This window comes from Anabrus simplex, chromosome 1 (genome assembly GCF_040414725.1).
Source record: "Anabrus simplex isolate iqAnaSimp1 chromosome 1, ASM4041472v1, whole genome shotgun sequence".
NCBI lineage: Eukaryota > Metazoa > Arthropoda > Insecta > Orthoptera > Tettigoniidae > Anabrus > Anabrus simplex.
Window position 1 is genome coordinate 1,767,545,741 of NC_090265.1, and position 26,621 is coordinate 1,767,572,361.

A 26,621-nucleotide genomic window follows, 5' to 3' on the forward strand; every position below is an offset into this window, starting at 1 on the left:
ATTTTATAAACACCTTAGACATTCCAATCAACGTCAGAACTGAACTTTTCAACTAACCTTCCACTTGAGCTAACTGCAAACCCATCATGATGCAATGGCTTCTTCATTATACCAACAAGATTCCTGGGACGATTAATGAAACGAGAAATAAAAAAAAACTACCGGTTTTTAGACAAACTAGTCCAATATGGAAATATGTACAATAAACATTCGTTAACGTGCAAATTATAAGCTTTTCTGCCATAAACATTGAATATCCTGACATAAGAATAAAGTGCTGAAACAGTATGGGACAAAGTGTTTAACGAGATGATAGGACATAAATTCACAAGACTGCCTGAATGGAATTCGAATAAGTGAACAAATCCAGATGATGATACACTTTGTTTTAACCTTTGAAGGCCCTGCAGATGGGTTTCGAGAGAACGTGTAGAAACTACAGAACGCTATCATGCACAGTTGAAAGTTTGTTGTTGAGATAATACGTTTAGTGGGGCGGAGGTATTATCGGTCAGTAATTAATCAGTCTGGAGTTAAGAATATTGGGGTTTTTATTTGGCATGTCTGTTGGTATTCAGTGTCTGAATGCGAAAGAGTTCACCAATTTTTCTGACACCTTAAATAATTATTTCAAGGCACTCTATCGTTTCCGAAAATATGCAGTTACTGAAAGAACATTAATCACAAAGTATTATTTGACATTGCTTTGATGTCTCACTAACTCTCGGGTTTTCGGCAACAATGGGACAGGAAAGGGCTATGACTGTGAAGAAAAAGTTCGTGCAAGTCCCAGCATTCGTCTGGTATGAAAATGGGAAACAACGGAAAATCATCAAGGTTGTCGATAGAGGGACTCGAACCCGCCTTTTCTCTAATGCAAGCTTACAGGTACACGGTCCGTGCCACATACCGCTCGGTGTTATTATTATTATTATTATTATTATTATTATTATTATTATTATTATTATTATCTCGATATGCAGGCACTCGAACGAAGGATGTATGCCTTCACGCGGAAGTACACAGAAGAAGATTAACCATATAAACTAGGATCCCTGGTAAATCAATGGGTTCCCTATTCTTGTCATAACCCCTCGTTGCAGTCCAACAACTGAAGGAGCCGTTTTTAACAAAGCCATGGATGCGTGCGTAAGTGGACTTTCGCAGCGGACGGACATATGTATGGCTGATCACATTCTAGACGAGGCTGTCGCGTGTGTAATTCTCTCTTCCTAACCAGTAATCTGCATGCTGAGGATCACTGACATAACAGTTCATTCGCACATACCCGTTATCAAGCAACCAGTGCATGTAGAATAACCCATTCAAGCCTATCAGGCACCGGGAAAACAGCCAAAGACCACGCCAAACGTATCCAGAGCTTCACAGGGACCTGGGACCGTAATCCTCCTATATAATAGAAGTGACGATCAACAATGAAATGGTTTTCGGTGGTTCCTTCCACATCAGCGTAAGTCATTAAGGTAAACACAGAGGACCGATTGCAGAAACGATGACTAGTTTTAAGCCTTAGGCAACGTCTACCTAAACAACGTCTAAATCAAGCACGATCTTCCATTGCATAAACAGTGTTCAGTCGGTTTTTAACGTCTTCTTCTTCTTCTTCTTCTCTCGGTGCCTATCCGTTTCGGATGTTGGCGATCATGATGGCTATTTTCGTCCTGTTTGTGGCAGCGCGGAACAGTTCAACTGATGACATATTGCACCAGCCTCTAAGATTGTCAAGCCAAGATATTCGTTCTTGCCACTTGATTTTCTTCATGCCAGTACTCACTACGGTTCCTCCCGGAGATCCGATTGAGGAACTAGACATCGTTTAAAGTTTCAATATTGGTTTGAAAATGGAGATAGAAGTATCTTTCATGCAACTCTTCGCTTGTCGCAACCAATGAAATTTGTCGGTGCGCGCGCCGAACGCCAGTCAGCTGTTTGTCTTCCTACACATTACTGAAATATGGCTAACCCAGTCCTCTTTAAACAATCACCACCATCACCATCACTTGCCTTTTCCTATTTGATAGTTGCCGAAAACGTATACGATTATATACATAAAAACCACATACAACCTACTTTTTAGTTGCCAAGAATTGTACTGCAAGTTGACAGTTACCGGACTGTCCCCTTTTTCAGTCTCAAGAAACACGTCTCTTGAAAAGCGAAACCTTATTTTAAAATCTATCTCCCTGTACATGTCAAATGAATTGCTGCGATTTAGCAGTGGGTGACTCACAGAGAGGCCGTCGGACTAACCTATTCCCGGAATCGTCTCAACATAATACAAATTACATGTTTCAACCTCTGATTGTGATTCACTTCTCTCATTTAAGGTTAAACAGTGTTCTCGGCAGTGTTTAAACATGACCGGTTGTACATCGGTTTTGCAAACAACTATCGAGGTATCTCGAGAAGTGGTTGAGAAGTTGGATGAAAACCAGTGTGGTTTCAGACCACAGAGGGGCTGTCAGGATCAGATTTTCAGTACGCGCCAGGTAACTGAAAAATGCTACGAGAGGAATAGACAGTTATGCTTTTGTTTCGTAGATGTAGAGAAAGCGAGGGAAAAGATGTTTGCCATACTGAGGGACTATGGGATTAAGGGCAGATTATTAGTAAATGAATGTGAAAAATTCACCCCTCTAACCATTGAGTATTTCTGTGGTGGTTTGCACATTTGTGCGTATAGGAAGAGAGAGAAACGCCCAGTCCCCAAACCAGAAGAATTACAGTAACTCGACGCTACTAAAATACCCGACCCGGCCAGGAATCAAATCCGGTACCCTCTGAACCAAAAGCCTCAATACTGAGTAGTTCGACCAAGGAGAGACAGAACTGATTTCCCATTCTTAATGTATGTTTAGTAAACACTTTTTTTTTGGCAATGATTTCAGTATAACATTTAGTGATTTAACGTCTCTCTATCTATCTTTACGGGACCGAATATCTCCCGGTATAAGGATATCCCCTATACCAAGTGCCAACAGTCTCACAGAGTGGATGAGGAGGTATAGGTTAGGTCACTCTATTGTCTTTGGGGCAAGAAATTGTCCCTAAAGGCGGAGGAACCAAATTTTGGTCAACAGCATTAGGATGCAGAAGGCAACGGGAAACCACTGCATTCAAAATCATCAACGATATCCCTACAAATTCACACAGTAATGGCTCAGTACAATGCAAAGATCAGAGCTGGCTACGTGGAACTACTTTTTTACGGTTTCGGAGATTCCGAAGTACTGGAATTTTGTCCCGTAGAAGTTCTTTCGCGTTCCAGTAAATTTTCTGGCCAACGGCTTAGCCACAGTGAAACACCGGATCCCGTTTGATCTCCGAAGTTACAGCAACATTGGGCGTGATCATCACTTGGATGGGTAGGCGACGTGCTGTTGGCCATAGAAGCAGCAGGCAGGAACCGGCCATCCTACTTTAAGTGAACTGCATCTCAAGATGCTAGAACAACAGACTCCGGGTTTTGGGGCACTAATAGGTCAGAATGCCAACTAATTTGCATATTAGGAAGTGGCACGCAGCCCGCTAATCCGTTATGTTGTGAAAGTAACATATATTCTAGGGGTTCTGATGGGGCCGTGCCCCTAAAGTTTAAGCAAAGCTCATAACAGAACCGTTGTGCAGGCTAGAGTATACTTATTTCTCGCTTCAGTAAGTTTGCATTCTGACCTCTTGTTGACTAAAAATCCCGGCTCTACTGATTAGTGTCCCCTGGCTTAGCTGAGGTAACTGATGAGGTCACCACGTCCAGGTTTAGATAAAGTATTATAGACTCGATTATCCGAGTTAATGTGGACCAAGACTACCTTCGATAAGCAAAAACTTGGATAAAATGGATGGTTACAGTGTAATGTAATGGCGTATGGCTTTTAGAGCCGGGAGATCCCAGGAGGGGTTCGGCTCGCCAGGTGAAAAAGCTTTTGATTTGACGCCCGTAGGCGACCTCCGCATCGTGATGAGGATGAAATGATGATGAAGACACACATACACCCAGCCCCCGTGACAGGAAAATTAACCAATGATGGTTAAAATCCCCGACCCTGCCGGGACTCGAACCCAGGACCCCTGTGACCAAAGGCCAGCACGCTAACTATTTAGCCATGGAGCCGGACAACCGTGTAATAGTGTCAGGTAACAAAATGTGTGATGCGATGTTACCTAGCAACAGTACCTTGAGAGCTGCACAGGTCGTCGATCTGTATGTCATGGCCATCCATCAATATTTCACGTTACAGACTGTGCGGTTGCTAGGTAACATCGCGTCACAAACACATTTTAATGAAAGACACATTAATGATCATTTGATTAGAAATTAGACAAACTCTTTACATATTAGACCAAATAGAATGAACAAATCAGGTTAATATGAATTTTGGCGTTTACAAATCTAGTACGCATACGTTAAAAAGCATGCAATACTGTAGAGAACACTAAAAGCTTATAATCTAGTAATAAATGATGTTTAACTGTCTTCTGTTTGATTACGCTGCCACACTTCTGCGCAGATGTCACATCTCGCTGTTCTGCATACAACAGCGTCTTCTCGGTCGCATTGACTGGTTTTGCTCTCTGCAATGGTTATGTCGCCGTCATCATTTCACCCCTACTCGTTTTCTTTTTCCACACGTCTGACCGACAGCCGACATAGAGATTAGAGTACTAACAAATCAAACCACGAAAAAGCAATTGGATAGCAGTTAGTGACAAATGGCTCCCGCCGCGGAACAGCGGAGTCGTTGCTCGCGCATTCAGTCTGATTCCAATTAGAAGACAGCGGTCAAATTCGCGTCGTGAAACAACGATATTGTCTGGCGCCGATGGGAACGCGACTGTAATTTATATTTGACAAATGTGTCAATTTGTGTAACGAAATAGATGTAACAACATGTGTGATGTACTGGCCATCCATCAGTACTTCACATCACAGCCTGCACGGTTGCTAGGTAACATCGCGTCACACACGTTGTACTGAAAGACATATTTATGACCATCTGACTTTCCCACGGGGAAATCTGATAACATTTTTGTTATCAGGCTCGGATAACACGCAACCTCGGTCGCTTGGTAGGTCATGGCACTTCGGGGCTGTTGCGCCATGGGGTTCGGTTTGATTTTTACGTCGCACCGACACGAGGTCGTATGGCGGCGATGTGATAGGAAAGGGCTAGGAACGGAAAGAAAGCGACCGTGGCCTTAAGTATGGTAAGCATTTGCCTGGTGTTAAAATGGGAAACCACAGAAAACTATCTTCAGGGATGCTGATAGTGGGGTTCGAAACCACCACCACCCGAATGCAAGCTGAGAGTCAAGTGATCCAAACCAGGCTGCCACTCGCTCGGTATACGGCATTTCTTTCATAAAACAAAATGTAATAGTTCTACTTTCTTTATAGGGGCAAAGAAGGGTGCAAGCTGGGAACAGAGGAGTGAAGAACTCTGGGATATTCTGAATGAACAGCGCTCAAATGAAGACGGAAATACAGGTTTCTATGCGAACCCTGCGCAGTAGCAGTGGTAGCTTTTCTTTGTCCTTTGTTGTGCAGCAGTAAATAATTGGCACAGGAGCCCCGCGGTCTGCCTTTTAACTTTGTGTACCAGTCCTAAAATGTTCACGTGTGACCGGTATTTACTTGTACAAGAGCCACATCTGCGTTTAAGTTCATTTCTGAGGACCGTCATAGAACATTCAGAAGGGTGTCAACTTGGGGCTGAATCTTCTTTGTATGCAGGACAGGACGAGAACATTCTCGTGCTAAATAAAATACAAGCCAAGGCATGTTTATAGCGGCAATAAAAGTGAGGAGCAACAAAGGAAATGTAGTAGTAGTGTTCTAGATTTTATACAACGCTGCTTAGGTACTAGCGGTGTCTTTTACTTGTTTACATATTAACAATTATACGTATTCAACTACCGCGTGAGCTCATTCACAGGAATACGGCTATAGCAAATTCTCTCTCTAAAAATTACAAATAAGACTAGCGTGTACGCGGTAACCCATGGGGCCATGCTCTAGCTTTAGGCTGTACTGTTCGTACTACAACAATTTTATCATAACACTAGCGTGAGAGAGCTTTCCACAGCGAAGGACATAAACTCGTGCAAAAACCATCAATCATAAAATGCACCTTTGCTGTGTAAACTCAAACCATCAAATCTCAGCTCTAGCATCAACTTCGATAACTCATGATGGATATGAAGAGCGATATAGCACAATTAATGTTTCAACCAACTTTGTCCTTGGTTTTTATACGGAGCTGACAAAAAGGATGGCAGGTGTACAAGTGTTTATTCCATGAACGAAAGTAGATTATCACACAGTTTTCTGCAACATCTTCCGGATTATACAAGATGGCTTACGTAGGTTAAAAGTGCACTTTTCGGATACAAAAGTTCTTGTCTCCATTATCATTATTATTATTGTACCGGGAGGTACACCCCAACGCCGCGCATTTAAATCTAGCGCCTAAAAGAACTCCTCTACTGGTGAAACAGTGAAATTTAAACTAGACCAACTTATAAATTTACTCAGAAGAGGTCACCACTAAAATATGATGCAATTTTGTGATTGTGAAGTTTCCTGAACTGACTGTATATATACTTGTTTTGTTTGTCATTCATCAACAAGGTTGGACATTCTTCCATAGATGTCACTACTAAAAACTATGCTCATGCACCCTGATGCGAAGTGAAAGAACTTTTGATTTAATGAAGTTTGGTATTCATAAGTTTATTTTTTCTAATTGATGTTCATTTATTTTTCGGGTGGCAATATTTAACTTTTCCTTCCGCCAGTTTTGAATCCAGCCAATCCCTAATTTCTGTAATTAATTTTCTACCAATCACAGTCTTCTTCTTCTTCTTCTTCTATTTTGAGTGTAAGTTTGAAAGTACCCAATAAACATGGGAGGGTGTGGCTAGTTTAATCTTGAATGGTCTCGAACTATCCCCGAGGGTTTATATAGTGCGGATTTTCACGTCTTTTGGCCAATTGATCGTCATCTTACTGAGTGTGTGTGTGTGTGTGTGTGTCAAGCAGGAGGCCGGAGTCCTCTTCGTCAGCTGCTAGAACTTCTATCAGGCCAGGTAAAGGCCACATAACATCTTTCTTTCTTGCTAGTTTCGCAGTTTAACCCGAGGGAAAGGTCCGAATCATCAATTATGTAACCTTCTTTTCTAAAAATGTAGCTTTCTGCCGGCTAATGTAATAACTTCATTAAATCTTCAACTGTAAATCGGGAATAGAGAGTGATGTACCCTCTCGAGCTCCCCTTCAACTTGGTTTGAGGTGCAACGCTTTTGTTTCTGCAATGTACTAAAGTTATTTCCATGCGAGCAACCTCAGTAGTTTGGGAATAGCCCCCGTTTCGTCGGCCAAGCGCCTCATAGGTTTTTAAATTTGTGGAGCTCAGTCTTCGAGTCCATTCAAATTGTACTCGGGCCGTTTATTTAACCTGTTCTTTTTCACTAAGGCCCTGTAGGTTAGGTACTAGGAGTATGCTTGGAAAACTGAGAGCACATTAGCTCTTTTTCAAGTGTTGTAAAAGTGCCTCTGGGAGGCTTGATATTGTAAATTACGGAGCAAGTGCTCCATGGATGAGGGAATTTCTGCCCTTGTAGAATTGTGCTCTTTTGTAAATTTGAGCTAGGAGCTCAGGAAGAGTAAAGTGAGAGCTTGAAGCCCACGATTGGTTACACCACCAATTTTGTCATTCAGAGACTTGTTTAATGTTGACTACTTCTACCTGTAAATTGTGAAATTTTAAATTTTGAAAATATAACCTTCAGTTTAAGTTTTAATTAATTTTGTCATTGTAGTTAGACCCATTCACCCCGGCACCTTCTTTCACCTCTGCGATCCACAAATACCCCGGAACAATTATTATTATTATTATTATTATTATTATTATTATTATTATTAGTGTCTGTCTCCGTGGTGTAGTTTTTAGTGTGATTAGCTGATATACCCAGGTTCAATCCTTGGCTCTGGCACGAGATTTGAAAAGTGGTACGAGGACTGCATGGGGGTCCACTCAGCCTCGGGAGGTTAACTGATTAGAGGAGGGTTCGATTCCCGCCTCAGCCATCCTCGAAGTGGTTTTCCACTTTCCCTCCAGGCAAAAGCCGGAATGGTATCTAATTTAAGACAATGGCCGCTTCCTTCCGTCTTCCTTGTCTATCCCTTCAAATCTTCCCATCCCCCACAAGGCCCCTGTTCAGGAGAGCAGGTAAGACTGCCTAGGCGAGGTGCTGGTCCTCCTTCCTAGTTGTATCCAAGAGGAAATGTCTCACGCTCCAGGGCACTGCCCTTGAGGCGGTAGAACTGGGGTCCCTCGCTGAGTCCGGGGGCAAAACCAACACTGGAGGGTAAACTGATTAAATAAATAAGTAAAACATTATTATTATCGGCCCCGCGGTGTAGGAGTAGGGTGCCTGCCTCTAACCCGGGGGCCCCGTGTTCGATTCCCAGCCAGGTCAGGGATTCTTACCTGGATCTGAGGGCGGATTCGAGGTACGTTCAGCCTACGTGATTATAATTGAGGAGCCATCTGACGGTGAAATGGCAGTCCCGGTCTAGAAAGCTAAGAATAACGGCCGAGAGGATTTGTCGTACTGACCACACGACACCTCGTAGCTGCGGGCCTTCAGGTAGGTACTTGGTAGGCCATGGTACTTCGGGGCTGTTGCACCATGGGGTTTGGGGGTTTATTATTACGCCTACTTTTTCCCAATTGTTTGGGACCGGCAATAAATGTTGATCTGGCCCAGTCTAGAAAGTAAAAAAAAAAAAAAGAGAAACGGCCGAGAGGATTCGTAGCGCTGACCATGCGTCACCTGAACTGCAGGCCTTCGGGCTGAGCAAACCAGTCTATGGCTATAGCTGAGTGTTTAACCATTTTAAACAGGGACACACCAAATTTGTCACCTGATAACTTTTGCATGCCCACAACGAGCAACATGGAGCGTCGAAATTGATTTTCTTCCACCCTTCCAAACATTCGCCTAACTCTGTCGGGTCTGAACCCGGATCTTAAAACCAGAGACCGACACTACCACTGATCCATAAAGGGAGTTTCCTCTAGGATTTAAAAATCTGAAAGTGCATTTACAGGGTGCACGCAATATTTCTCCTACATAGTGCTTCAACATATTTCAATACAGTGCGATATATTCGTCGCCATATTAAGCTGGTAGTAAAGTCAACCTATAATATTGTAAGCCGTAGTGTTAAGCACTGGAAATATTTAAGTTGTGTGTGAATTTGTATATGATGCTGGTTTCAGAATGTTAAACTAGTATTTCTTGTAATTTTTTCTTTTCGTGGAATTGCTAGTTGTACTCGTGTTGTTGTAGTTGTTGTTGGGTACTTATGTTTTATGTTTTAATTTTACTACTGTAAGCGACCATTGCCATCGGGATATTTCTAAATTGCGATGTATTGGTTACTACTACTACTACTACTACTACATCATCTGCTTACCCTCCAGGGTTGGCTTTTCCCTCGGACTCAGCGAGGGATCCCACCTCTACCGCTTCAAGGACAGTGTCCTGGAGCTTCAGACTCTAGGTCGGGGAATACAACTGGGGAGGATGACCAGTACTTCGCCCAGGCGGCCTCACCTGCTATGCTGAACAGGGAAGGGAGATTGGAAGGGAGAGACAAGGAAGAGGGAAAGAAGCGGCCGTGGCTTTAAGTTAGGTATCATCCCGGCATTTGCCTGGAGGAGAAGTGGGAAACCACGGAAAACCACTTCCAGGATGGCTGAAGTGGGAATCGAACCCACCTCTATTCAGTTGACCCCCCGAGGCTGAGTGGATCCCGTTCGAGCCCTCGTACTACTTTTCAAATTTCGTGGCAGAGCCGGGAATCGAACCCGAGCCTCCTGGGATGGCAGCTAATCACACTAACCACTACACCACAGAGGCGGGCTACTACTACTACTACTACTACTACTACTAATTGTACCGGGCGGTACACCTCCACGCCGCTAATTTAAAATGTGCGCCAGTTGAAACTCCTCTGCTGGAGGAAGTCTGAACTTTATCTACGGTATTAATTTTCTACTTTCTCAGAAGATGTCACTACCTGGGAATTTTGGAGTTTTTGAACTGTGTCATTTTTGATGTATTTTTGTTTTACCGGTAGTAAGAAGTGTGAACTTTCTCTTCTAGAGGACACTACTGAAAAACTACAATGGTGCACCCTAGTGCAAGGTGAAAGAACTGTTTTTTGGAGAAATTTTTATTTCAAAAGTTTGTTTCTTGTTAAATTTCTTTCTGTTATTGTTTAAGTTGGCTGTATACCCCTTTCTTTCCCCTTGTTTTGTATTTAGCCAATCCCGAATTTTTAAAATTAATTTCTAACCAATCAGGTGTATCTTCTCCAAAGGGGATATGTTGCTGTACCCTAGCCAATAAAGTGATTGTGGGCGGGTGTTTTCTTCCCTAAAACGCCTCGAACTTTCCGCGAGAGTATATAAACTGCTGATTTTTGGGTCTCTGCGCCACTTCTGTTCCATCTTTTAGTGTGTAAAGTACATAGCAGGGGGCGGGAAGCGCCTCTTTCTTCGGCAGCGGTCAACAACAAGGTAATGGCCGATTAATTACTTCCTTCTTTGCTAGCTCAGCAGTTTAACTCTCGGGGCGGGTCCGAAGTTTTTCCATAATGTAACCTTCCTTAAAATGTAAAGAAACTTAGTATCTATTCTATCTTTTAAACTGCATATCGGGATAGAGAGTGCTTAACCCTCTCGAGCTCCCACTCATATTGCTTTGAGGTGAACTTATTTCTCACAACCGATTCTTCCTTAATGTAATGTAAATTGTTCTTTTCTAAAGTCACCTCTGTAGTATGGGATTAGCCCTTGCATCAGTGGCCTAGAGCCAAAGTAGGTTTTGAAACAAATACATTAGGAGTGCAGATCGCCTCCTCTCAAATTGTTATTTTAGAGGTCATGTAATTAACCTTTTTCACTTAATAGACCTCAGTAGGTTGGGTATTTTACCCCTGTGTCTATGTCCTGAGAGGACAACTTGAAGGTGGAGTTTGGTGTGGCCTTTCAGAGGCTTATAGTTTGAGAGCGAGTAGCTCTTTCTTGAAAATTAAGTGTTGTATGCCTCGAGGAGGCTTTTCTGTGTAATTAGGAGCAAGTGCTCCTGATCATGAATGGGGTTTTCTGCCCCTCTGGTAAAACTTATTTTGGAGTAAAGTTGGGCTAATTGCCCTAGAAGTGTGAATTCGGGGCTCGAAGCCCAAATACTGTAAATACTGTAATTGCACCTTTTGTTGCTTTGCTACTCTGTACCTGCCGTACTTGTTATTTCTTAATTTTGAAAAGAAAATATAACCTTGTTAAATTTTACATTAATTTTGATTCCGTAGTTTGAGACCCGTTCAAGCCCGCACCTTCTTTCACCTCTACCTACCGCAAAAACACGGTAATAATAATAATAATAATAATAATAATAATAATAATAATAATAATAATAATGTGTAACACAAACACACAGCAGTCTGATCAACAGACCTCTCAGATTCTTATCAGAAGCATACCCACCCGTTACGGGGAACGGATGTCGGTATAATAACCTACTTCAGTACATATTTGGTGCTGTACAATTAGGGAGTTGAGGACAAGTCACTTTCTCCAAATCATTATGATAGCTAAATTCGGCACGCCTCTGAAGGACGGGAATGACAGTCAAAACCTTGCGCTCTGTACATTAACGGGGTCTTTTCAATTAAAATTCATGATGAAGTTTGAGCTGTCCTTTCCAGTATCTGTTCATTTAACACATTTCGCAAGTAATGAGAGGAATTCCAAATCTAAAGACAATTTTTTAGCCTCCGTATCGGTACCTAATCTCATAATTCAAGAGGAAAGAGACTCTGCTTTCCCTAGTTCAAATTTTGGAGCATGCATAAGTGTCATAAGAATACTGACAAGATTGCAGCACACTACAAAATCTTACATTAAAATAGAGAACAAGAACAATACGATCAAGGTCAGCAGTTTTACAGCGAATGGTATGTTCAGTTTACAATCTAAAATTGAACTGTCGAGGCTTCTTAGAAAATAGATACAACAGATCTGTTCGTTTCATGATTAAGTCAATGTTCAAAAGAGCCAACCCATTGAGTCTATTTTGACTTGTTTATTATCAGTTTCTGTTAATTTACTTTTGTAAAAATTTATTGGGGGGGAGGGGGGAAAGAGGTCCTAATCCTCAGCACACCCAACCCAACTGGCTACGCCCCTGTGTCTATAGCTTTCTAACACACAGTCCAGGCGAATGTTCGAATGGTATTTTATATCAAACACGGGATATATTACTAAAGTCAGTACCGTACCCAAATTGCATACATACATACATACATACATACATACATACATACATACATACACGCTGCACGAATAACAAGAGCCCATAAAGCTTGATGCATATGCTAAAGAAGTCGGAGGTGATGACTACGATGTCCTTTAAACAAAGTGAAGGATTAACAAGCAACATGAGAGACGACATCCACTATATCACCAACACAATTTTATATGGAATCTTATGACATGCGTACCACTAATAATCTAATTTTTGAGAGGACTGAAATAACCTCCGAATCGTGTGTACAGTAGAACCTCATTAATCCGGATCATATTAGTCCGGACTTTTCTTTAAAATAATAATAATAATAATAATAATAATAATAATAATAATAATAATGCAATTACAGTATAAAGAAAGGGGAAGAGATCTTTGAAACTGTGATCGCTGCAGAAATCTCTGCAACGGATGAATATGACCAGGATGAAGCAGGTGATATTATTAACCCTAAGCCAAAACTTAGTGAAATTAAAGACCATATAAACATTGTCATTGGTGTGCCTTCATTGCCATCATGGGCGCCCGCAAGGGGGGGGCAAGGGGGGGGCAAGGGGGCACTTGCCCCCCCCTGGAATTCTAAAGATGTTGATGTTCAATTGTTTAATATCATACCAGATTATTTAATAAACTGAAATTACTGACAGTCATCTAGCATATGTTATAACTGGAAGTTTCTGTAAACAATTTAATGTTGCTGACGTTATATTGGTTTTTATATTCAAGAAAATTGTTAATGTGCCCCCCCCCCCCTGGAAAAGATCCTGCGGGCGCCCATGATTGCCATGTTCTATTTCTGTACTGTACTAGTTATTCTGTATGTTGTAGGGCGCAAGTTATTGCATTATATCTTGTATACTAAATAACCTTTGTATTTCTTACATTTAAAATACTGTACTGTCCTCTACACGTTCTTTTTACGGAACACAGTGTTTGAATATGCACCTTGGCTCACTTCATAAGTAATTTTGTTTAATCCGGACTTCCATTAATTCGGACAACCTAGAGCCTACTGTATTTATATTTCTCCGACCGATCTCGATGGCTGCAGTCGCTTGAGTGCGGCCAGTATTCGGGAGATAGTAGGTTCGAACTCCACTGTCGGCAGTCCTGAAGATGGTTTTCCGTGGTTTCCAATTTTCGTACCAGGCAAATCCTGGGGGGCTGTAACTTAATTAAGCGACGGCCGCTTCCTTCCCATTGCTAGCCCTTTCCTTTCCCCTAGTCGCCATAAGAGCTGTCCGCGTCGGTGCGACGTAAGGCAAGCAGCAAGAAAAAGAAAATATTTCTCCGCATCTTGAGTCTTTATATTTCAGATCCTCAGCCCGAAGGCTGTTTGGATCCCCAACAGCACCAGCACAAAAACTACGTTTATACAGCTCAATTGCATTGTCCCAAGGGAAAATAAATAAAGCTTTCCACAATTTGGTTAAAGTTGTTCGTCTCCCCATGTTATTAATCTCACTCATTAGAATAGCCAGCAAGTTTCAGAATCCAAGCAGCACCTCTAGCGCCATGTTACTAAACGTTTCAAGACCCACAGGTGTCGTAAACGAGCAACAAAAAAAGCATTACGTTACTCAGCAGAAGAAAAGTAACCGATGAAGAAAAACACGGTTTAATGTCAAACAGCCAAGGTTCTTCGTGAAACGTGACTTCACAAACGCAATAAAAGATGATGTCAGGAATGGAGTAAACGTTCGGGTCTGCAGCAATTAAAACTTCTTCTTCTTCTTCTTCCGCTTTTCCAACACCTGTGAGGTAGCATACGTGAATTTGGCCCTGTTTTACGGCCGGATGCCCTTCCTGACGCCAATCCTATGCGGAGGGATGTAATCACTATTTCTTTTATTTGGTGGTGGTTGGTAGTGTGGTGTTTTGTCTGAACATGAAGAGGAGAGTTTTGGGACAAACATAAATACCCAGTCCCCGAGCCAGAACAATCATACACGATTAAAATCCCCGACCCGGGCAGGAATCGAACTCGGGACCCTATGAAGCGAAAGCCTGAACGTTGATCATTCAGCCAAGGAGTCTAACATTTCATCTACCGTGAAATAAAAAACATTGCAGTTAATGCAAATATAGAACAACAAAATATTATTTCACAGCCAAGCAAGTTAAATGATTTACAAAGTTAAGAGGTTCGAACCTAATGAAGGCGATTTTCGGCAGATGTCCTTTGAGCACACCCCAGTAAGACATGTGGAGATAGGTCTGTTTCAAAGCAAGAGCTCCTATCCATTGGCATCCAAACAAAGTATTATATCTTAATACACAAAGTAAACTATTTCGTAATCAACTGGCACTACACACTAAAACACACGCGGCTAATGACCAATAAATGTCCCTTGTTCATAAATAAAGCCACAGCATGCATCTGAACTTGGAATGACATCACAAGTACACAATCAGTTTTTCTCGAAACAAGGTAGAAAATGTAAATACAACATGTAAATCCGTGTCCTCTTCCCGAAATGGCGCAGCACTTTTCAGGCACACCCTCAATGGAGGTGAGCTGCATGTACTGTACTATTTTTTTTAACCACATATCAGTCCTCCTGCCAATCTTAAATTTCTGGCAGTACCGGGAATCTAACCCGAGCAACCGAGCGCTAATCGTTACACTATGGGGGTGGAAAGAACTGAAGTGATTCTGACAATTCCTTCAGATAATAATAATAATAATAATAATAATAATAATAATAATAATAGCTTTACAACGCACTAACTATTTTTACGGTTTTCGGAGACTCTGGTGCCGGAGATTAGTCCCGCAGGAGTTCTTTTACGTGCCAGTAAATCTACCGACATGAGGCTGACGTATTTGAGCACCTTGAAATACCACCGGACTGAACCAGGATCGAACCTGCCAAGTTGAGGTCAAAAGGCCAGCGCCTCAATCGTCTGAGCCACTCAGTCCGGCAATTCTTTCAAAAAACAGTACTAACACACTTCTCGATAGCGTAGTTCACTCCTGAATATTACAAAGTAAATTGCATGAACTTTGTAAATTATATATCCATGAAACACAACATCGCAAGAACTAGATAAACATAGTACAGGGCCACATCACTGCACTGTTGTGAGCAGTATCGTTACATGAGACTGCGCCAAGTATTATACACAGGTATCACTCTTCCGTAGCACAGCGCACACGATTCAAACTTTGAAACACGGCAGAGTTGAACGTACTACGGGTGGTTCCCGATTGTTGCACTCCTAAAGGAATTCTGCGAACTTACTTGAGCCTTCAGTGAATATGCATATATATTGTAAAAGTATTTCGTTTTTAAGTTGAAGAGACCACAAATTTATGATACAAAAGGAATAAATATGAAATAAATTATAGCGTTCGGCTGGCTCACCTTTCGTAAGAGGTGTCAAATGATAGAATCACGTCCCAGGGTATGACGGTTGAAGACAAGACTACCAGCTGGTCATTCCATTATGTAAGCACCTTATGATTAGCACTTGGATGTACACGATGTGAAAATAAGTCAAGACTGAACCGGTAACCTTCAAATTACGTAAGGTAATATTCAAATATTTCTTACCTGAGTTTCAAACTTTCGACATTCCGTAGGGCGATCCGAGGCCCTCTCTCTCCATCGCAACACCCCCATCACCACAACAGCCCAGCTGCCTTGCGCCACACTGGCCCTGAAACTGAACAGTAATCCCTTTCCGAGCCCTTAAACTGCAGGGCCTAGCTCGCACGATCATTCCCGTCACACATTCACTCGACAACAAACAGCTCTGCCTGTCTGTCCTCTTGGACTAGCCAGCCTGCCTGCCTGCCTGCCTGCTTGCTTGGCTTACCTTCCCCGTGATGCTCTGCGCGCGGTCTCGCTCAGCCAATCACAACGCTCCCAGCACGCACACAACCAACAAAAAATACACGTATTGAAAAAAACAGTCGAGAGAGAAAAGATGCAATAAAGTTTTAAGAGAGAAAGGCTGATTAATCAGGCCATTACCAGTGAAATGTTAGGTCACGAGAGACAGGATTATCAGATGCAGTTATAAACAGAGATAAAAACGCTTATGAACTGGAAATCTTCTGCATGATCTACTTGAGAACAAGTTGAAAGTATTACAATTACTTCCTCACCGCATAAAGATCAAGGGCGAAGACAGGGTTTGATTTCACATGCTTGTTATCGATAGAAAAGTCGGGCAATCTAAAGCAAGCTACAACAAATGATGTGTCTAACTTACCTTCGTCAAGAAATTATGCGCTGACGTGTGGTTTCCAATAGTTGTTTTAAACTAGGATAGAGAAGAACTACAGTGTCTACGCAAAACAAATACTTGTCTATTCAGTATTCACATACGGACTATCAGATCGTCCGCGCAACTGTATGTCAGACAGGTCACTAACAGAAAAGTGGTAGCGAATGACCTTTCCTGAATACAGTGGTTAGAGGGAAAATATTTTCTTTATTTTAGATACTTTCCACAAAAATAGGAAGACAAACAAGAATCTGACTGAAATAAAACTAAAGGTTTTCACACTATACAACTGAATTTATTGCTTGCTACAGGATTTTCATCCCGATTACAGCAGCATTCTCTGCGATACACAGTGAAATTACAAATAAGTATTACTTAATATTAGCTAGCCTAACTTAATTAAATCGAATCTAAACTTAATTTAATCCTACATATTAATTGAAAAACTGAACGACTGTCCAGACATTCTGGATTGCCATAAGAACAAAGTTTAACTACATAAATAAAAGTATCATAAATATTATTTCAGTAGTATAGATCCCTTTTGCGGCGCTCACAAGTAACCGATCGTAACGAATGAGCATTTAAAAGAAAGAGAATAGAAATTAGCTGTGATGAATTGTACTCTCATTTCATAAATATCGATAATTACCTTAAACAATTTTAAAAAAATGTACGAAGTGTGCGATTTGCAAATACTGTTACTGTAGGAAAGTACGCGCCATCATTGCTGTCCACTTCACAGTTTGGCCACTGGGACGCGTGTTTTATGACATTATAATATGCTGTAATTATCAGTTAAGAAAAGAATGATAGTAAAACCGAAAATTACTTCCGGATCATTCGTCAGTATAATAATGCACTTGCATTTGCTCTGTTCAAGTGGATACCATAAATGTTTTAAAAATTCAAAGATTACATTAAGTAAGACTGTCTAATATAGAAATGATTTGTGTATTCCTTAGTTCACCAGTAGGCTACTCCACCACATACTTAATGAACATGCGCGATTCCTCGCACGGGTCCGCTAGTCAAAATTAAATTTGAACCATTAATGACAGTGTACAGTCTACAGCATTAACATTTGGAAGTACAAAAAATAATATTAAATAACAATACATTGGTTATTAGGACATTCACGGGAATATAAATGGAACTACTGTGAATATGAAAGCGATTTTAAAATTGGCAGCGATCCTCGTTAAAGTGGCGATTACCAAAAGATTGATTCTGGATTTTTGTAAGTTGTATGTGTTAATAAAAACCTGCTTATAGTGCCACTTTCTCCTACCATTACACCCAATAATACCAGCTCTTCTAAATGCTAACTTCCCCTGTAAAATTATTTTCGACGTTAACCTCCTCAGACTGGCCGGTGTGATGCTCCATTCTGACTGTGGGATCACTTATATAACCTTCCTTGCAGTCGTGAATACTTTTTAAAATAGTGTCATGTTTGTACTGAAATCAAGAGCATTATTTTTATGAGATCCACTGTTATAGATACTACATAGGCCTAGTCTGTAGAGTGGTGTATTTTGATGAACAGATGTTCTAGTTTTTTTTATTAGAAAATGTGAAATATCATTAACTTTATGCCCCACTAACTACTTTTACGGCGGAATGTTGTCTAGCAGGAGTTCTTTTACGTGCCGGTAAATCTACCAACGTGGAATAATAATAATAATAATAATAATAATAATAATAATAATAATAATAATAATAATACATCGCAATTGAGAAATATTCCGGTGGCAATGATAATAAAGTTAAAACATAATTATCCAACAACAACAAGAGTACAACAAGCAATACTTGAGCACCTTCAAATATCGTCGGACAGAACCAGGATCGAACCTGCCACCTTGGGCTCAGGAAGCCAGCGCCCTAAACGTTTGAGCCAATCAGCCCGGCATTATTATTATTATTATTATTATTATTATTATTATTATTATTATTATTATTATTATTATTATTTTGAGGGTCCTAATATTTGTGAACGGTCTCCCAACAGCTGGATCTTCAAAATGTTCTGATGTCGGGATTTTTCAATGTTTTTCCCTAGATACGGGCGAAATAGCAAGATTCTTCAGTTTACTTCAAGTAAGAAATTAAAATGTGACAGAATACCCCGGAGACTTCGGTTTGAAAGATAGTCAACAATTCCCTGGACTAATGAGTAGAACCCCAAGGCCCATTAAGACCTTGGCCTGCCAAAACAATTACTGCCCGGCCAGATGGCTTTCTGTTAAATGTCACGTGGAAAGTGCGGTGCCTCCTCGGACGTAATGTTTGAATTTTTTGACTAGATCTGCTGCATCTTTTATCAGTTCAGTTCCTGGATAGATCTCATAAGGCTCAATGAACTCCGTTCCACACCTCGGTTCTGGTTTAAATTCTTTAGACGATTCAGGAATCGAAACCGGACTTCTGGGCAAGAGGCAGACCCGCAACACACAAACCAAGGTCTGGCAGCATATAAGTAGGAACTCTCAGATAATGTAGGGTTATTCCAAATGGGAGCGGATAACACATATTTTGCTTGCTTTGATTATTCTTGACAGGTTTCTGGTGAACAAGTGTAATAATGAAACATCAGTTCTCACTGCTCCTTAATTTTAAAGGCTGTTGACTAGGTCTTACGTGATTGTTACGCCATTACTAGAGTATTTTAAATCATATGGCACTAAAACAGTGGTGTGGGGGTAGTGAGCCTATTTCTTACTCGCAGACCCCCCGATTCGATTCCCGGCTAGTCCAGGGATTTTCGTTGATTAGACTGAGGGCTGAAATTAAGTTCACTCAACCCCATGAGACCAACTGATACAATCACTGTAGCCAACATGGTGGTTTTCCCACTAAATCTACTTGACCGTGCGATTAGGGGCGCGCAGCTGTGAGCTTGCATCCGGGAGATAGTGGGTTCGAACACCACTGTCGGCAACCCTGAAGACGGATTTCTGTGGTTTCCCATTTTAGCAGCAGGCAAATGTTGGGGTGTGTAAATTAATGCCACGGTCGCTTCCTTCCCACTCCTAGTCCTTGGCTACCCCAGTGTCGTCATAAGACCTATCTGTATCGGTGCGACGTAAAGCAAATTGTAAAAAAAAAGAAAAAAAAAAGAATATATCAGTTGAAAAAATGTATTTCTTTTTAGAGTGGTATCAAAACATGGACACCGTTAATATCTGTCGGAAACTGATGAAAATGCCTTTTTTGCTAGTTGTTTTACGTCGCACCGACACAGATAGGTCTTATGACGACAATGGGGTAGCCAAGGACTAGGACAGGAAAGGGCTAGGAGTGGGAAGGAAGCGGCCGTAGCCTTAAATAAGGTACAGCCCCAGGATTTGCCTGGTGTGAAAATGGGAAAACCATTTTCAGGGCTGCCGACAGTGGGGTTCGAACCGACTATCTCTCGAATACTGGATACTGGCCGCACTTAAGCGACTGCGGCTATCGAGCTCGGTGACATGAAAATGCTGCGATGCAACTTACACGAAGTTGGCGACATTTGCATACACTGCCGCGCCTAGTATTGTCAAGGTCAAGTGCGCCAAGTATACCAAGCTACCCTCCCACCCTCTCACTTCCAGGCAAACCACCAATACGCCGCCTTCTTCAGCCGAAGCTAAATCCATCCTCAAAACTTGAAACACTAGAAAACAGGGGTAGGCGAGGCAGGCTCACCGCCAAACGCTGCTTATAACATGCACACTTATATTAAACATATAAACCACCGTTTATATAAACTGCGTAACGTGCAGTATCGAAGCAACATTGGGCGTGGTCAGTACCTGGATAGGCGACCACCCAGGTCTGCCACATACCGAACCGCATTGTTCGCTGTGCCCACTTGGCCAACGAGCAAAGCGCCGTCGCTCACGTTAATTATCCTCAAAACGTCTTCACACACCTTAATGTTTAAACACACCAACTACATCATTAAAATGATTAAAGCTCACCTAAAATGTTAAAGCATCATTAATGAACACTATTCATTTAAAGACCGACAGGGGAGCGCAATGAAGCGCACCGGTGTCGGTAGTTCTCAAACCACCTATCTCTCAGGAGACAGGCGGCTCATACGGATAACCATGGGGAATTGGAGAGCGTGTTTAGTCAGTAGAACATTGCTGAAACTAAAGGCAAAAATAGAATGAGGGCGGAAGTGATAAAATTGCTTTTCGATTCCATCAGGACTGAGAAAAAACAACAACGATGCTGCCATGTGAGCTGAAAATGAAAACCTACAACCTGTTTTCCAGTCATTGACCGGGTCAGGGATGTAATGAATGAAGCAGATATAGGCTGTTAGTACGATGGGGTCGCCACTCCCAAAGTGATTTATTAATGAATGATAGATGCAATGAAATGAGAATGGAGAGTGTTGCTGGAATAAAAGATGACAGGGAAAACCGGAGTACCCGGAGAAAAACCTGTCCCGCCTCCGCTTTGTCCAGCATAAATCTCACATGGAGTGACCGGGATTCGAACCACGGTATCCAGCGGTGAGAGGCCGACGCGCTGCCGTCTGAGCCACGGAGGCTCTGCCATGTGAGCTACCAAATGAAAAATTACAACAAGCAGGGACTGTGAATACAAATCAGACATCTGTTTCTACTCCTGCTTCTTCTGTACCTTTTATCAAAGCGTGAGAAAAATACATCAATAGACCTCACATTTTTTAGGTGCAAAGAATGTTTATTTTAGGTGTCTAAAATAGGCTCGCAAATATTAAACAATAGGTTTTAAAAGGAGGCAGTTTCAATTTGGTGTATTTTAATAAACAATTATCAATTGAAAACTATATTTATTTTGCTAAATTAATGATAATTATTCATTTTTCACACATCTCTTTGTTGCAAACGTCACAGCATATCATTTTACCATCCGATGTGAAATGGAGAAACTCCTGTAACCACCGTTTAATTTAAGACGACTTGGAAGCCTACACTTTCAGCATAATGCACACACTGAACGAACTGACAATTGAAATGTTCTCAGAGAAAGAAATGAAGAATTTTGTTTCCAGCAGGTAAATTGAAACTCTTCCCCGCCTCGTAACATACGGACTATGGGTTTGTTTACCGCGCGAGGTTTTTAAGGACTTCCGGGGAGTGTGGTTTACAGCTTCCCAAGATTTTGTTTGTAAAGTATTTCAATAATATAATATAATATAATATAATATAATATAATATAATATAATATAATATAATATAATATAATATAATATAATATAATATAATATAATATAATATAATATAATATAATGAAAACCTGAGTCAGGAAATATTTCAGTTTGTCAGAATAAATTAAAATAATTTTTAATCGGTTTAGGGAAATATAGGAATATGGGCAAATATAGCTTCTAATGTTAAGGTAGGTATTTGTAGGCACTATAGGATTACCGTTTTTAATCTTATAAATACACGAAACGTGTAGATTCAACTTCATTTTATCTTTTCAGGAACAATATCAGTTTATGCCTAAAATCCGACGTCTAGATATCAATGATCGCAGACTATTAGATACGTTCACCTTGAAAATACTTCGGAACATAAATTGAACTACACGGATACGGTATACTGTACTTAATTTTCGTGTTATCTAGTATTTTGGTAACTCAACAAAGTTAAGTACGGGTGGGGAATAGTGGTTTTCAAGCAGCCGTTTAGTAAGTAATCCTATTCCACTGTTGGCAACACTGAATGCAACAGGAAGCGTACTCTATCAAAGAAGCCGAGCGATACGACTGAGAATGTGGTCAAGCTAACCATGTGCCGCTCTATTCAACAGGCCAACTGGTTGGGCAGCAGTCTTCGTGGCAGGCCCCAATGGGCTGTCGTATCATGGGTTTGGTTAATTAGAAAAGGGAATTATGTGATCAACCGAAACTAAGAATAATGTTTGCTTTACGACCCACTAACTACTTTTCCGGTTTCCGGAGACGCCGAGGTGCCGGAATGTAGTCCGGCAGGAGTTCCTTTACGTGGCAGTAAATTTACCGCCACGAGACTGACGTATGTGGGCACCATCAAATAACACCAGACTGAGCCAGGATCGAACCTGGCAAGTTGGCGTCAGAAGGCCGCGCCTCAACCGCCTGAGCCACTCAGCACGGCCAACCGAAACTGAAATATAAATTAAAGGAAAACTTTTTCTAGGATGGCCGATATGTACACACTCCTCAGCTGTTCTAAACAGAGCGCAGCGTGTCCTATTCCAGTCTGGATTTAATGTTACCCACGATGAAGCGGGAAATCCAACTAAGCGTAACGGAAAACTAATGAACAGATCTTCTTCTTCTTCTTCCGCCATGTTTTCGCCCCACTGGTGGAGTCGTCGGTGCGAACTGTATTGCATGTAGACATGTCTGTTTGACGGCCGAATGCCCTTCCTGACATCAACTGTACGTTGAAGAATGTATTCACTATTGCGTGTATATGAAGATGAGTGTATTGAGAAACTCATTAAGCACGCAGTCCTCGAGTCAGAGAGAAATTAATCAGACACGAAAAAAGTCCCGGACCCGATAGGGAATCAAACCTACAACCCTCTGAACCTAACTTCGCGACGCTGACAATTCAGCTAAGGAGCCGGACTCATAAATTATTATTATTATTATTATTATTATTATTATTATTATTATTATTATTATTATTATTATTATTATGTCCGGCTCCATTGCTAAATGGTTAGCGTGCTGGCCTTTGGTCACAGGGGTCCCGGGTTCGATTCCCGGAAGGGAGGAGAATTTTAACCATCATTGGTTAATTTCGCTGGCACGTGTTATCATTCCGTCCTCATCACGACGCGCAGGTCACCTACGGGTGTCAAATCAAAAGACCGGCACTAAAAGTCATACGCCATTTCATTTCATTGTTTATTATTATGATTCGTTTTCTTAAAGTCCTTTATGCTCGTTTTTGTGCCGGTTAATGTACCAACACCAGGCTGTCGTATTCGAGCACTTTCAAATACCAACGAACTGAGCCAGGATGTAACCTGCGCCATTCAGCCCGACATCCGTCTTTCACGAGCGAAGCGATGGGCTCAGTACACCTGGAACCGTTCCGTAGTGCACTCTATGATGACATCACCAACTTAATACACCCTCAGATAAGAACAGGCAAATGCACTAAAACAATCCCCTTAGAAAAAATTCTTTGAGATGTCTGACGCGACGGTGGCGGCACACAGGCAATAAGCCAGCTGTTGTGTGGACTTCACAAAGCTAATTGCGTTGTTTCCCTCAGCATCTGCACAAAATCCAAGTACTACGATCTCCCTTCTGTTCATGTTCAGCTGATACCGTTGCCGATCTTAATCATATATTCTTTGGATGTCCACACCACTTTGTTCGCACTACCTGCCTACTACAAAATTTATTGGCATTGGGTTACCAATTACCCCCTATTCTTTCGTCAATTCTCCACAAAAGTGACCAATCTGCTTACTTTGAGTTATATGCATTTCTTTCTGACATTGGACTGCGAATCTAAGACCTTCACCTAGCATCGAACTTATCCTATCAGAACTACAACACTCCTATCTTCTTCTGATCCACGGCCTACTCACGCATACCACTGGATGTCCTCATAGGCCTTATGATGATAGGACGAATCCATCTTCCCTGTCTCCGAGCAATAAATAAAACATAAGTTCCTAAAAATCCCTCCCATTCATAATTCACTGGCTGAGTGGGCGCTGACCCGAATGCCAAAAAAGCTAATTGCCTCACTGTGCAATACTTGCGATAATTCGGGTCAGTGATGCGATAAAATTTAAGATCTCCGTTCAACTGACACGGAGAGGAAGTCGTCAAGTCCTTCATAACAGCTGTTGATCTTCTACAGAAACCAGTAACGTTACAGTCCAGACAAACATGCGTGTTTAACGTCCCTTTTTAGCAGATTTTAGGAGACAATGGAGCGCCGGAATTTTGCCCTGCACAGAATGCGAGCGCTTTAATCAATAGCACCACGTTCATTCGTTGATTCGTCTATCCTTCTCCTTGTACAGCTCAGATATTATAATAATGCAATTACTTGTGTTGCGAGAACATCCCTTTCCATGTATCTCTCCTGTAATCCAACCCCGTTTAGTGAAACTTCCTGTTATACTTGAGGACAAAACTATGGACGATAATAATAATAATAATAATAATAATAATAATAATAATAATAATAATAATAATAATAATAATAACCGAGCGACTTGGTCGTGCGCTTAGGGCTTGCATTCGGGATATATTGGGTTCGAAGCCCACTGTGCAACCCTGAAGATGGTTTTCCGTGGTTTCCCATTTTCACGCCAGGCAAATGCTGCGGCTATACCTTAGGGCCACGGCCGCTTCCTTCCCACTCCAAGCGCTTTCCTGTCCCATCGTCGCCGTTAACACCCTTCTGTGTCGGTGCGACATAAAGCAACTTGTAAAAACAGAAACAAATAATAAATACAGGACACCCTCATTCTCGAAGTCGGAACTCTTTCCTCTTTATTTACTTTTCCGATAGCCCGACATTCTCAACATTTTGGTAACTTTTTCCTTTTTTTACAATTAGCTTTACGTCGCACCGACACAGATAGGCCTTATGGCGACAGAAAAGGGCTAGGAGTAGGAAGTAAACGGCCGAGATCTTAATTAAGGTACAGCCCCAGTTTTTGCCTGATGTGAAAATGAGAAAACCATCGCTAGGGCTGCCGACAGTAGGGGGTCGAACCCACTCCCTCCCGAATATAAGCTCACAGCTGCACTCCCCTAACAGCACGGCTAACTCGCTCGGTATTTGGATGTTAAAATATTCATCACTAGCCCTAATCTTTATACAACACAGTGAGTTTTTATGTAACATCAGAGGTATAAAACAAAGACTACCGTCCATTATCATTATAGATATATTTAAAATACCAGGACAGTTCCAGCCGATTCCTTACATCTCCTTATCCAGGCTCATTCACCATCAATCATTAAATCTTCATAAAGCTGCTCAAGTGATGTTGGCGTCACGAAGGGCATCCGATCGTGAATCATGCAATATAAATTCATCTCACCTCATCCCCTACCCTGTGTCTTTTAACGGGTTTAAAGGGTGGACAAGACAAAGGGCATTTAGCACCAAATTGATCAATTTTTCTCCAACGACATGTAGTAATGGCCAGATTGTCGAAAATCGTTTCTTTGTCTCCGTGAGTGTGTCCTTCAGTTTCTTGTTCTTCCTCTTGGTTTAATAGGAGTTGTGTTTCGATGAACCGTAAGTTAGGCAAACTTACGCAACACTGCAAGGCAAATATCTTAAGTGATCCCAAAATTATAGACGTTTAACCAACCAACATCATAAAAATGCTTTCTTCGTAATTACCCGGCCCTTATAAGAAATTTAGGCTTTGAAAAATAATGGAACATCGTTTTAATGACAAGATTTTGTGAACAGATCCGTGCGATTAAGTATCAGGTTCCTTCGGAACTAAAACTAGAGACTTAAGCGCTTTAACTAATGTATAAAACGCCACTGGGTGGTATTCACTCATTAGGATGTTCCGCTATTACGAGACGAAAGCTTGGATAGGACCGGCTACAGTGACCTCAGTGCTTTCAATTCTGGCGGGCTCTTTTTTTTTTAGCTCTTCCCAGAATGAACGTATTAAAACTTTGGAAGTAGGTTTATGACACTAATTTCTCAGAAATCTACAGTAAACACCACCAGAAGATGTCTCTTTTAGGGCAGCATAGTTAACTCACAGATGTTTAGGAAGGGTTTGGATATGGTTAAGCCATATGCTACCGTTCTCCAGTTTCGACTGGAGAAGGGAAGATTTATTATGGGCATGAATGTTGAAATATATTTGTAAAATTGTAGTACCACTTACGTCTGAAATATTTTTAATACAATAGAAAATTTATAGAATCTTTCGTCCGATTAAAGATGAATCTGATAGTAAAGATGAACCGTATTCAAATATATTTTTGGGAATCTCATACA

At 41.3% G+C, this 26,621-nt stretch overlaps 1 protein-coding gene across 3 annotated transcripts in view; it reads right to left on the bottom strand.

The window, feature by feature from the left end:
* The window catches only part of RapGAP1 (Rap GTPase activating protein 1), a 486,157-nt gene that overhangs the window by 187,414 nt on the left and 272,122 nt on the right, over positions 1 to 26,621 (bottom strand). The window contains exon 1 of one of the 3 annotated variants that reach the window (XM_067138545.2): positions 15,957 to 16,167. The exons of the other annotated variants lie outside the window; for them this stretch is intronic. Within the exon in view, the coding sequence (XP_066994646.2) occupies positions 15,957 to 16,025 (69 nt within the window). The 5' untranslated portion in view covers positions 16,026 to 16,167. Of the gene's footprint in view, positions 1 to 15,956; positions 16,168 to 26,621 lie in introns of those variants that run through there. 3 annotated transcript variants of the gene reach the window in all.